This window comes from Neolamprologus multifasciatus, chromosome 12, assembly GCF_963576455.1.
Source record: "Neolamprologus multifasciatus chromosome 12, fNeoMul1.2, whole genome shotgun sequence".
NCBI lineage: Eukaryota > Metazoa > Chordata > Actinopteri > Cichliformes > Cichlidae > Neolamprologus > Neolamprologus multifasciatus.
The window spans coordinates 450,225-463,834 of NC_140450.1; the positions used below are offsets into that span (position 1 = coordinate 450,225).

Consider the following 13,610-nt stretch of genomic DNA (forward strand, 5'->3'; position numbering starts at 1 on the left):
ATGGAGCCATTTTGTGTCTCTGCAGGTGTGTTTGGCACTTCTGTTTGTTTCAGCTTCATTTCTCTGTGTTTGTGTGAGTCTGTTGTGAAATTTTTCCCGTTTTTACAGCCGTCTGCTCCGCCTGTCACTATTCCCGAGTGTCTCCACAGAAATGTGACTGAACACGAACACCGATGATAAACTTCCACCTGCATCGATTTTGAATCCTCCCCACAGAAGCTCAAAGTGTGCACACCTCCCGTCTCAGCTGACCTCACGTTCCTGCTTTCCTTCACTTTAGCTTCTTTATCGAAGGATTCAGACTCTTTGATGCGTCCACGCTCGCCGCAGACTCGTCCTCCAGTGTCAAACTTCCTGATTATAAAACAAAATTCAAATGAAAAGATCAAATTCTTATTATCTGTTTAAACTGTAAACAAATGACAAAACAAACACGAGATAAAAATCTGGAAATGTAAAAGCCGTCTCCGAGTGTGAGAGAAAATCCAGATCATGGAGTAAAAACTGTCAATTCTGGATTAAAATCCAAAATAAAACAAATCTTTATTATCACGCTGCACTGACGGCGGCCTTCACCACGCCCACGATTGTTTTAATGACCCCTTATAAACCGCTGAATGATGACATCAGCGCCGGGTTCAGGTGACATCATCAGGTCTTCTGTGTCTTCATGTTGTTTCATGCTTTTGGTTTTGCATGAATGTTCACGTCTGACGCAGAGCTGCTTACATCGAATCAATTTCAGTTTGTTTGTGAAAATTAAAAAATCTTTTTGTGATTACCAAGAACAAAAAGACTTAAAAAATCCAGATGATGAGATTAAGTCGGGGTTACGACATCATTTAAACGCCAGTCTGGACGTCTGCGTCCCCTCAGGCGTATCTGAGGACCCCACGGTGGGACTAAATCGTCCCTTTAGTAATGCACTTTCTTTCCCCTCCCCTCAGTGGAGCTGCGCGGCGTGCTGCTCCTGGCCGTGCTGCAGTGCTGCTCGGTGGCGCTGTGCGGCTGCGAGCCACGGCTGGTGAACGTGGGCGCCGTGCTGAGTCAGAAGCGATACGAGCAGGTGTTCAAGGAGGCGGTGAGTCAGGCCAACGCTCTGTACGGGAAGGACAAGTTCAAGATGAACGCCATCTCCGTCACGCACAAGGCCAACGCCATCCAGATGGCCCTCTCCGTCTGCGAGGACCTCATCTCCAACCAGGTGAGCACCTGCTGTCACATGACCCCTCAAACCTGACTCAGAAATGTCTTAGCCCCGCCCCTAAACTGCTGCAACTTTCACGGTGAAACGAAACTCTTCCTGTTTACCTTTCACAGTAAAAGCCCGACAGAACTATGGGAGGTTTTAGTGTGAAAATCTGTCTCCTCTGTGAACCTCAGTGATCAAACATGATCTCAGATGACATGATTTATTCTGATTTCACTGCAGGACGACCTTTATTTTGACAGGTTTACTGGTGGGGTGGTTGGGGGTCATGACCCTGTCCTGCAACAGCAGCTTCACAGAAGTCGTCTCTTAACGAAGCGAAATGCTGATTTTGGTCTAAATGAAAATGAATGTAAAATAATCCGTACCCATCAAACGTATTTAGATCATTGAAGTCTCGTGTTATTGGCTCACATCATTACATTGTTCTTATATTTTATGTCATTTATAAAAAGAGTCCAAAGCAACACGAGCGCCGACACGTCTGAATGATTTAATTACAGGAACATTAAAAATCAAACATCGCCGCGTCCTCGGCTGGATAAAAACTCATTTTATGGCTGCAGAGGTGACGTACAGGACGCTGTATGCTGGTCAGATTCTGATTGGTTGATAAGCGAGCAGGTAAGGGAGTTCACCTGGACTGAGAGAAGCAAGAAAAACACATCAGACGAACAACAGAAGCAGAGCTGCTCACACTGCCCCCACCTGGCAGCAGACGCTCACTGCAGGTTCACCGGGTGCACCTGGACACGCAGAGCGAACTCAGGCTGGATTCAAACTCGGGACCTTCTTCCTGTGCGGCCACAGAGCGAACTACAGTGTAAACACTACATGTTGCTAGGCAATAGTGTTGGGAAGGTTACTTTTAAAATGTATTCCATTACAGATTACAGATTACATGCCCCAAAATGTATTCTGTAACGTGTTACGTTACTCAATGAGAGTAACGTATTCTGAATACTTTGGATTACTTAATATATTATCATGCTGTTTACAACTACATGAATGTACTATTGCTGTGATTTATTACTGTTACTGAAGGTCCGCGGCTCCGAACCGTAGTAAAGGGACCTCTGGCTAATACGGTGGGTTCTGTGTCGGCTCGTAGCTAAAACTAGCTTTACTTTGTTGTCTGGGTCAACTTTGCTAGCAGAGACAGAGAGAGGCGTTGAAAGGCTGCTCCAACAGAACTTATTGTTTCAGAGGAAAACACGAACACGGTGTACAGTCGAGTCTTAATAGCTTACTTACAGCTGGGCTCGTCAGGCTCTCTTCTTGGCTGCAGTGGTTATTATTATATTTACATGCTTCCAGCTCCCGTTTCTGCTCGATGACAGCTCCTACTTTTCCTTTTTCTCCCTCCCTCGCTCACAGACACATAACGTGTGTGGCAGTCCATTCTCCCTGCAGCACGGACTACACTGCCCATGATGCTACATTCTTTAGAGCTATACCTGTAGCATTCTGCCTGTTAGCTTAGCACAACAACAACAACAGGCGCTCTCTCACCCAGGAAACACGCAGAGAGAGCGCCACCCTGTAACCATGGCAACCGTAACGCTGCCTGGAACAACAGAACGTAGCTGTCAAACAAACCCAAACAGGCCTGACCCGCCACAATATGAAACAGGGAAGTACCGCCGTGTAATCCATTTATTTCAACAAAGTAACTGTATTCTAAATACCACCTTTTTAAACGGTAACTGTAACTGAATACAGTTACTCATATTTTGTATTTTAAATACGTAACGGCGGTACATGTATTCCGTTACTCCCCAACACTGCTAGGCAACCGTTTCAGATGAATGTCTATGGGGCCAAAAATGGCGTCCTGGGTAAAATCGCTGCACGATGTATATGTTGTGAAATTTGAGGTGATGGAGTTAAAATCCCACACGATCAAAACAATGCGCTCGGTTTTCTGATTGTGTATCAATAAAGTTATCACGTTTATAGCCGTGGTTTCCATCATGCTGTGTTTTCAGTTTCCGGATGATCAGTCGTGTTTGTTAAACTCTGTTTGTCGGGCCATCTCCAGATTTCAGCGGTGGCAGATTTATTTATGTCACGCTGATTCTTTCAGTATGTGCAGAGAGATGTGGGGGTGGGTGTGTTTCATAATTATAATCAGAGTGAGAGTAAAACTGAGAGCAGAATAATAATCACTCGTGTTAAGCTGACTGGGTTCGTACGTTTTTAATATTTGGGAACACGATGTCATCTGTTACCACCAGGAGGACATCTGTACAGGAGAAAACAAAGCTGTTAATAAGAAAACTCTGTTAATCCATCAGTGAAACGAGTCAACAGTCGTAATGTGAACTTTTCCTGTTTTAGGAAAGAAAATCTTCGTGTTGTACATGGACACAAATCAGCTGAAATGAGTCTGTTTCCCAAATCACTGTAAAACGTGTCGTAGTTTCTCATTTTCACACAAACGTGAGTCAGTCTTCTGTCCTGTTTGTGGACCTGAGACTGACTCAGTCGGGTTTAGAGAAGTAATCTCAGGCCTCTATGCAGATGTAAGATTTATGTAAACCCTCTGAAGGCCTCACTGCCCCGACTGCACAAGATTAAAACTTGAATAGCTTTGAGCTGCATGCCAAGATGAACGAGACATCGAGTCACTGATCCACACCACCAGGATGTACAGCAATGATGTCGGGATGTCGTTCGGGCTGGAGAAGTGTAGTCGGATGGTAACAAAGAGAGGGAAGGTAGTCAGAACTGAGGGGATTGAACTACCAGAAGGCAACATTGCAGACGTAGAGGACAGCTACAAGTACCTGGGGATCCCGCAGGCGAATGGGAACCATGAAGAGGCCGCTAGGAAAGCTGCAACCACCAAGTACCTGCAGAGGGTCAGGCAAGTCCTGAGTCCAGCACCCTGAGGCTGTACGCTAAGGGGGCCGGGGACTGGTGAGTGTCAGCACCACAGTCCAGGATGAGACAACGAACATCCAAGAATACATCAGGAAGATGGCCCCAACTGACAGTGTGCTCAGTGAATACCTCAGGCAGCAGAAACCAAGAAAGAGGAGGGAGACGAGGAACCATCATGGAAGGACAGGCCCCTGCACGGTATGTACCACCGGCAGATAGAGGAGGTGGCCGATATCCAGAAATCCTACCAGTGGCTGGACAAAGCTGGACTGAAAGATAGCACAGAGGCACTAATCATGGCAGCACAGGAACAAGCTCTGAGTACAAGATCCATAGAGGCTGGGGTCTATCACACCAGGTAAGACCCCAGGTGCAGGCTGTGTAAAGATGCCCCAGAGACAATCCAGCACATAACAGCAGGGTGCAAGATGCTAGCAGGCAAGGCATACATGGAACGCCATAACCAAGTGGCCGGCATAGTGTACAGGAACATCTGTGCCGAGTATAACCTGGAAGTCCCGAGGTCAAAATGGGAGACGCCCCCAAGGGTGGTGGAGAATGACCGAGCTAAGATCCTGTGGGACTTCCAGATACAGACGGACAAAATGGTGGTGGCTAACCAACCGGACATAGTGGTGGTAGACAAACAGAAGAAGACGGCCGTAGTGATCGATGTAGCGGTTCCCAATGACAGCAACATCAGGAAGAAGGAACACGAGAAGCTGGAGAAATACCAAGAGCTCAGAGAAGAGCTGGAGAGGATGTGGAGGGTGAAGGTATCGGTGGTCCCCGTGGTGATCGGAGCACTCGGTGCGGTGACTCCCAAGCTAGGCGAGTGGCTCCAGCAGATCCCGGGAACAACATCGGAGATCTCTGTCCAGAAGAGCGCAGTCCTGGGAACAGCTGAGATACTGCAGGACCCCCCAGGCCTCTGGTAGAGGACCGAGCTTGGAGGATAGACGCCTGCAGGGGGGAGTGGGGGTTTATACTTACAGTGCTGCTGAAGCGATTTTTTCTTTCCAATTACTTTTTTTAAGGTTTGTCACACTTTAATGTTTCACATCAGTAATTGGAGATTATGTTTGGGAATTTCAGGAGCGGGACCACGCCTCCAAACACGCTCCTTCCGGTCCTCATCTATACAGGTTCCCCCAGTTTACGTGCCCCTCCCCTTTTCAATTCTGTATCTTCTTCACTTCTGTTCAGTACGAGGGGATCTGTCAGCCCGTCGCCCCCTCAAAGCCCTCCCCAAACTGCAGCTCAGCTCATGTCCAAGCTTCACCTTTACCTACTAAAACGCTGTCAAACATAAAATGAGGACGTGGGTCCACGAGTGAAACAAATGTAAATACTGGACAAAGCTTTAACCACACAACTGTGCAGCGACGACCAAGAGGTCACATGTAGGTTTGGATGTTTTGTGTTTACTTGTGTTAATCTTTGTCTAATATTTAAATTTGTTTAATGATCTGAAACGTTCAAATGTGTCAAACAAAAAAACAGGAAGAGGGCAAACACTCTTCCTGTGCGATGGAAGCACGTGGACGTGCGTGAATAACCATCCATCTCACAACGAAAGAAACTGTTTTTGTGCCTTTAAAAAGATAAAATGATTTCAAACAGATGCATTCAAATCATATCCTGTCAGACTGTCAGCAAACAGCTGCTCTTTGAGCATCAGAGATATTTGTGTCTTTATGTGCAACCGTCAGAGAAAAGACGATTCATCCAACACGGGCTCTGTAACCTGTTTCCTTTGTGGAGAAATGAGGCCAACATGGCGTCGATGTGTCAGAGGGAGCGATGGACGTCAGATTACCGTCCTCTCTCTCTGTCTGCAGGAGCGCAGATGTAATCCGTCCAGAGAGAGATGCAGGGATTACAGCGCAGGCCTGTAGCTGCAGGCTGCTGCGTTCGGCTGAGCAGCTGCTGGTGGTTTCATGTGGTTACAGGTCCTGCTTGTGCTTTCACTGCGGTTAGTTTATTAAAAACATGATATGATGATGCATCTGTCACATCAGGATGAACAGAAGCTAACAGGTAGAGTCTCCTCAGCTCAGTCTGAGGTCGCCAAACGGCGGCTTCATGCTTGTAAAAGCCGCAGCTTCCTCCGAGCTCAGAGGAGATCCACGTCTCGCTCTGTGCCTGATGTCTCATGTTGTCTAAACCAGAAAACATTTGTTCCTTCCTGTTGCCCTTCACACTAAGAGCCTCAGATGGTTTTGTACTCTTGCAGTGGAAGAAGCAACTGAATAAAACAGGACATTACTGAAGTAACGTGCACCAACACAAACACAATCTGCTGACAGTAGCGGCGTCTGAGTACAGCGAACTTCCTGTTCAGGAAACAGTTTGAGATAATCTGACCTTTTGACCCGGAGCGTGCTGGAAGCAGCCATCAGGGCTGCAGTCATGAGAGGATGCACAGCAGCAGCAGAGTTCAGATGATGCTCAGCTGGTCCTGAAATCTGCCTGACGACGCCACACCAGCCTGAACGCCAGTGAAGGATGGAGGCAGGACGCCGTCGGAGAATCGTCCATGTTTGTTCGTCTTCTTCTTTTGTGAATGTGCCCATCTGCTGTTCAGAGATGCTCGTGTGCAACCTTTGGTTATGAGTTCAGAGCAGTCTGTCTCTGACCTCTGACCTCTGATGTCAACAGGGCTGCCGACGGCGTATTTTTGATTTTATTTGTCAGAGTTTGTCTGTAAACTCTGGAGATGTTTTTGTTTCTGACACTGAGACGACCGACCACGCAGTCGCATTGCGTACTTCCTGATGCTTAGTTTGAACCTCCGCAGGTCGTCTCGACCATGTTGACCCTGGAACTGCGCTGAGTTGCTGCCATGTGATTGGCTGGTTAGATGTTTAGGTTAGCAGGCAGTTGAACAAAGGGGCCAATGAGTGTACAGTATGAATGTCTTACATAAATGAATTATTAATCACAGAATGAACATAATGTTTTATTCATTCAGTTGTTTTGTATTTATTGTAGCAATCACACTAAACGTCGTTACTGACGTGTGTTTTAAAACATATTTTGATTATTAACATAAAGGACAACTTTCAGATTCCTGTTGAAGTGTTGACGCTTCACTGTGACACTGTACAAACACACTACATGTGTTTAATTGTAATACAACACCTGTAGGAAACAAATTAGCTTTAAACGGCAAAAGTGAAGGAAGTCTGACACTTTCACACATGCAGAGCACAAATAGGCGCCGCAGGTACCAGCGGCCATCAGGGCAAGCAAGGCGGGCAGTGCTGGTCCAGTGAAGTCTAAAAATAGACTCTCCTTAACGTTCAAACTACATCCAGCCCTCCAGCGTTGTTCGTATCCAGTCTGTTGATGGTTACATAAGTGGTCACCGCTGCTGTCTCTGCAAGCAGGAATAACTGATTCCACTGGAAACTGGTTCCTGTGTGTCCAGCTGAGACCAGAAGCTTTTTCTGGCTGTTAAATCTGTTTGATGGGAGACTGATGGGAGACTGATGGGAGACTGATGGGAGACTGATGGGAGACCAGCATCACTGACAAGCTGCTGCTTTCTGATCTGAGATCATTTACCACTCACCTGTGCAATGTGTGGACTCACAGCTAGCATTAGCAAGTGTTAAGCATTTTAACGGGGAAGACCTTCCTGACCGACCACCTCGGCTTTTTCCTTGATGGGGGGGATGGGGGGGGGGGGGCGGGGCGCTGCTGAACAGTATTTACTTGTTAGTTTTCAGTTTCTTCACTTAGAAGAATTTAAATGTTTAGTCTAAAGTTTGATAACATTACCCTTTCAAGTACTACACACGTCACACACGTCTAACAGAAGGATCTGAATCGAGACACGTCCAGCGTTTCATTTTCTTCAGATTTTAAATACGAGCTGCTCAGTGATTCACCACAAAGTTATTCTGCTACAGCGTCGGCAGGTAAATGGCCTATATTTGTATAGCGCTTTTACTAGTCCCGCCTAGGGACCCCGAAGCGCTTTACACAGTCATCCACCCATTCACACACTGGTGGAGGCTACAGCTGCCCTGGGGCAGACTGACAGAAGCGAGGCTGCCATATCGCGCCATCGGCCCTTCTGGCCAACACCAGTAGGCGGTAGGTGAAGTGTCTCGCCCAAGGACACAACGACCGAGACTGTCCGAGCCGGGGCTCGAACCGGCAACCTTCCGACTACAAGACGAACTCCCAACTCTCGAGCCACGATCGCCGTGTAGTGACGTAAGAGTTTCTGGGTCGGCGCACGCTCTCTGATTTCTGTCCTAAAGCTGCAAACACTCGGCAGGAGATAAAAGTTTCTCTGCAGTTTCACATCAAGAACCTGATCGCTGAGGTTTGGAACCATTTCTCAAACTGGGATCCAGGAAGGATGATTTTACTCGTCATAAACACGACCAGTCTGAACCTGGTTTATATCAGTGAAACCAGCCTTTTATATTATTTGACTGATTTCAAATTGCAGACAAAACTTTTATCATTTTTTCAAATGTTACTCAGCAGCCTGATCCAAACACATGTACAGGTTTTACAGGATGCAGCACGAACACGAGTGTAACGGCCTATAAGTCATCCTACTGTTAGACACAAGCTGTCAGCGACGCTGTGCTGTGAGCAGATTCCTCGTTCTCTACATTTAGCTGCCAAAATAAACTGAAAATTTGCCTTCAGCATTTACACAAATATGAAGAATAAACTCATCAAATGTAATTTTAAGAATCTTTTCATCTGTATCGTCTTATGTGTGCGACAGAAATGTTGATGTTTGCACTGAACTGTAACCTGAGTTCGTATCAGAACGTTTTACGCTTTGTTAGGTGTGAACGTCCTCGTTTGGCTCGTAGGACTCACAGAGCAGGAGTTATTCAGCAGTTACTCTGCAGCGTTCGCTGTTCGTGGAGAAATCCTGCGTCTGCATCACAGGGCCGGTCATTACACATGAAGGACTGATTAACAGGAAACATTTCTCTGTCTCACTGACAACAACTGAAAACAAATAACTGAAAATCAAAGGTTCCAGCTGATGTGTTCAGATGTGTACGTGTCTGCAGAAACACAGCTCACTGCTGCTTTTCTGCAGACCTCCAACATCAAATAGTAATTCCAGAAAAATCCATCAAACCCGCCGGCGCCATTTTCTACTCGACCATCTGAACTGAGATGTGTTTGTCTTACTCTGTAGGTGTACGCCATTCTGGTCAGCCATCCTCCACAGTCCAACGACCACCTGACCCCAACGCCTGTCTCCTACACCGCCGGTTTCTACCGAATCCCCGTGGTCGGCCTGACGACGCGCATGTCCATCTACTCTGATAAGGTCTGTTACAGCTCTGCCTCCCATTCTACTTTTAAATACTCTAGGAACAACAAGTAGGCCTGCAGAGCGAGAGCGAAGTGCTCTAATAGGGTGATATGGTACTACAAGGTCATTAAGATAAGATGGGGCCTGATTATTTAAGACCTTGTATGTGTCATGGCTGTGTGCAGGCAGGAAGGATCCAAAATGCAGGACTCAATGGACTCAAGGTCTTAATGCTCAATTCCAATTTCTTGATCAAATCCGATTGTTTTGTCTGCTTGTTCACACTACAAATAAAATGCGACAGCAAACGCACGTATTTTACATATTTGTTTAATATGTGCGTTGAAGGACATATCCTGGTCAAAAATGACTCCAAGGTTCCTCACAGTGTTACTGGAGGCCAAGGTAATGCCATCCAGAGTAAGAATCTGGTTAGATACCATATTTCTAAGCTTTTCAGCACCGAGTACAATGACCTCAGTTTTATCTGAGTTAAGAAGCAGAAAGTTAGCGGCCATCCAAGTCTTTATGTCTTTAAGACATTCCTGCAGTTTAACTAATTGGTGTGTGTTATCTGGCTTCATGCACAGATAGAGCTGGGTGTCATCTGCATAGCAGTGTAAATGTATGCTATGTCTTCTAATGATGCTGCCTAAGGGAAGCATGTATAATGTAAACAGAATTGGTCCTAGCACTGAACCCTGTGGAACTCCATAATTAACCTCAGTGTGTGAAGAGGACTCTCCATTTACATGCACAAACTGGAGTCTATTAGATAGATATGATACAAACCACTGCAGCACAGTACCTGTAATACCTACAGCATGTTCTAATCGCTCTAATAGGATATTATGGTCGACAGTATCGAATGCTGCACTGAGGTCTAGCAGGACAAGCACAGAGATGAGTCCACTGTCAGAGGCCATAAGAAGATCATTTGTAACCTTCACTAAAGCTGTTTCTGTGCTGTGATGAGCTCTGAAACCTGACTGAAACTCTTCAAATAAACCATTCCTCTGCAGATGATCTGTTAGCTGTTTGACAACTACTCTTTCAAGGATGTTTGATATAAAGGAAGGTTGGAGATTGGCCTATAATTAGCTAAGACTGCTGGGTCTAGAGATGCTTTTTGAGTAAAGGTTTAACTGCAGCCAGCTTGAAGGCCTGTGGTACATAGCTGATTATTAGAGATAGGTTGATCATATTTAAGATCGAAGCATTAATTAATGGCAGGACTTCCTACCATAGGATATCCCAGTGCTCCCAGTGAGCAGCGTTCTGGTTCCTCACCAGGTTTTATACACATGAAATATTCACACATCTTTTCTGGCTTTTGGTTCTGTAGAGCTTCTTCCTGATCTCTGGTTCTGATGTCATCATACATGTGAAGGATGGATGTTTCTGGATAAAATCAGAGTAAGAACCTGTTGGGCTAACCTCCTCCACCTCCTCTCGTGCAGAGCATCCACCTGTCCTTCCTGAGGACGGTGCCTCCGTACTCCCACCAGGCACAGGTGTGGTTCGACCTGATGAGGGAGTTCAGGTGGAATCACATCATCCTGATCGTGAGCGACGACCACGAGGGCCGAGCCGCCCAGAAGAGACTGGAGACCCTGCTGGAGGAGCGTGAGACCAAGGTCAGCAAGGACACGCCCACACATGAGCTCATAGACACAGACATGCAGTCGCAACGTGCTGCACATCACGTGTGTGTGTGTGTGTGTGTGGGCGCACTTTATTCAAATGCAGGTTTGTGTAGTTTAACTGCATGAGAAATAACGAGCTGCTGTGTGAGAGGCTTCATCCCTCCATCATCGCTCTGTGACTTCTCCAGGATTGCTGCTTCATCGCTCCCTCATCCTCCCTTCATCCTCCCTTCATCCTCCCTCATCCTCCCTTCATCGCTCCCTCATCCTCCCTTCATCCTCCCTTCATCCTCCCTCATCCTCCCTTCATCGCTCCCTTCATCCTCCCTTCATCCTCCCTCATCCTCCCTTCATCGCTCCCTTCATCCTCCCTTCATCCTCCCTTCATCCTCCCTCATCCTCCCTTCATCGCTCCCTTCATCCTCCCTTCATCCTCCCTTCATCCTCCCTCATCCTCCCTTCATCCTCCCTCATCCTCCCTTCATCCTCCCTTCATCCTCCCTCATCCTCCCTTCATCGCTCCCTTCATCCTCCCTTGATCCTCCCTTCATCCTCCCTCATCCTCCCTTCATCGCTCCCTTCATCCTCCCTTCATCGCTCCCTCATCCTCCCTTCATCCTCCCTTCATCGCTCCCTCATCCTCCCTCATCCTCCCTTCATCCTCCCTTCGTCCCTCCTTCGTCCCTCCTTCATTGTCCTTCATTAGCTTTAATATTCTTTCTGCCAGGTGCTTCAGAGCAGCTTCTCTTTCATCCTTTTTCTTTATTTTTATTGTTTCTTTTTCTTTTCTTATCTCCACCAAGAGGTTTTACAGGTTTTCTGTTTACATGGATCATAAAGAAACAGATGAGGCAGCTGACCTGTGTGTGGCTGAAGCTGCTCACTAACCCGGGTTTCTCATGTTCTCAATAAACACCTGATGCCACACGTGATCCAAACCAGGATAAGAATCACAAACATGATCAAACATGACCTCCATGAAATGCAGATCCAGGAGGTTTTACTGACTGGACTGGACTGGACTGTGCTGACTGGACTGGACTGGACTGGACTGTGCTGACTGGACTGGACTGGGCTGGACTGGACTGGACTGGACTGGGCTGTGCTGACTGGACTGGACTGGACTGGACTGGACTGTGCTGACTGGACTGGGCTGGACTGTGCTGTGCTGGACTGGACTGGACTGGGCTGTGCTGACTGGACTGGACTGGACTGGACTGTGCTGACTGGACTGGACTGGACTGGACTGTGCTGACTGGACTGGGCTGTGCTGACTGGACTGGACTGGACTGGACTGTGCTGACTGGACTGGGCTGGACTGTGCTGTGCTGGACTGGACTGGACTGGGCTGTGCTGACTGGACTGGACTGGACTGGACTGTGCTGACTGGACTGGGCTGGACTGTGCTGTGCTGGACTGGACTGGACTGGACTGGACTGGACTGGACTGGACTGTGCTGTGCTGGACTGGACTGTGCTGGACTGTGCTGTGCTGGACTGGACTGTGCTGTGCTGGGCTGGGCTGGGCTGGGCTGGGCTGACTGGACTGGGCTGGGCTGGGCTGGGCTGGGCTGGGCTGGACTGGACCGGACTGGGCTGTGCTGACTGGACTGGACTGGACTGTGCTGGACTGGACTGGACTGGACTGGGCTGGGCTGACTGGACTGGACTGGACTGGACTGGGCTGTGCTGACTGGACTGGACTGGACTGGACTGGGTTGTGCTGACTGTGCTGGACTGTGCTGGACTGGACTGGACTGGGCTGGGCTGGGCTGTGCTGACTGGACTGGACTGTGCTGGACTGTGCTGGACTGGACTGGACTGGACTGGGCTGGGCTGTGCTGACTGGACTGAACTGGACTGGACTGGGTTGTGCTGACTGGACTGGACTGGACTGGACTGGACTGTGCTGGACTGTGCTGGACTGGACTGGGCTGGGCTGGGCTGTGCTGGACTGGACTGGACTGGACTGGACTGGACTGTGCTGTGCTGGACTGGACTGTGCTGGACTGTGCTGTGCTGGACTGGACTATGCTGGACTGGACTGGACTGGACTGGACTGGGCTGGGCTGTGCTGACTGGACTGGACTGGACTGGACTGTGCTGGGCTGGGCTGGGCTGGGCTGGGCTGACTGGACTGGACTGGACTGGGCTGGGCTGGGCTGGGCTGGGCTGACTGGACTGGACTGTGCTGGACTGGACTGGACCGGACTGGGCTGTGCTGACTGGACTGGACTGGACTGTGCTGGACTGGGCTGGGCTGGGCTGACTGGACTGGACTGGACTGGACTGGACTGGACTAGGCTGGGCTGACTGGACTGGACTGGACTGGACTGGACTGGACTGGGCTGTGCTGACTGGACTGGACTGTGCTGGACTGTGCTGACTGGACTGGACTGGACTGGACTGGGTTGTGCTGACTGTGCTGGACTGTGCTGGACTGGACTGGACTGGGCTGGGCTGGGCTGTGCTGACTGGACTGGACTGTGCTGGACTGGACTGGACTGGACTGGACTGGGCTGGGCTGTGCTGACTGGACTGAACTGGACTGGACTGGGTTGTGC

The 13,610-nt window shown here is 48.5% G+C and overlaps 2 protein-coding genes across 2 annotated transcripts in view; both read left to right on the plus strand.

The window, feature by feature from the left end:
* The window catches only part of LOC146506029 (glutamate receptor ionotropic, NMDA 1-like), a 64,933-nt gene that overhangs the window by 3,498 nt on the left and 47,825 nt on the right, over nucleotides 1–13,610 (plus strand). The window contains 3 exon segments of the mRNA XM_085179827.1: nucleotides 948–1,204; nucleotides 9,282–9,416; nucleotides 10,862–11,038. Of these exon segments, the coding sequence (XP_085035953.1) occupies nucleotides 948–1,204; nucleotides 9,282–9,416; nucleotides 10,862–11,038 (569 nt within the window).
* Nucleotides 1,211–7,777, plus strand: LOC146506030 (uncharacterized). Its single transcript, XM_085179826.1, has 2 exons — nucleotides 1,211–2,054; nucleotides 3,002–7,777. Exon 2 carries the CDS (start codon nucleotides 4,525–4,527, stop codon nucleotides 5,032–5,034), a length of 510 nt encoding a protein of 169 aa, XP_085035952.1. The 5' UTR covers nucleotides 1,211–2,054; nucleotides 3,002–4,524; the 3' UTR covers nucleotides 5,035–7,777.

Excerpts from the sequence above, each read along its gene's own strand:
- LOC146506030 (XM_085179826.1), top strand. The coding sequence starts at position 4,525 with ATGCTAGCAGGCAAGGCATACATGGAACGCCATAACCAAGTGGCCGGC.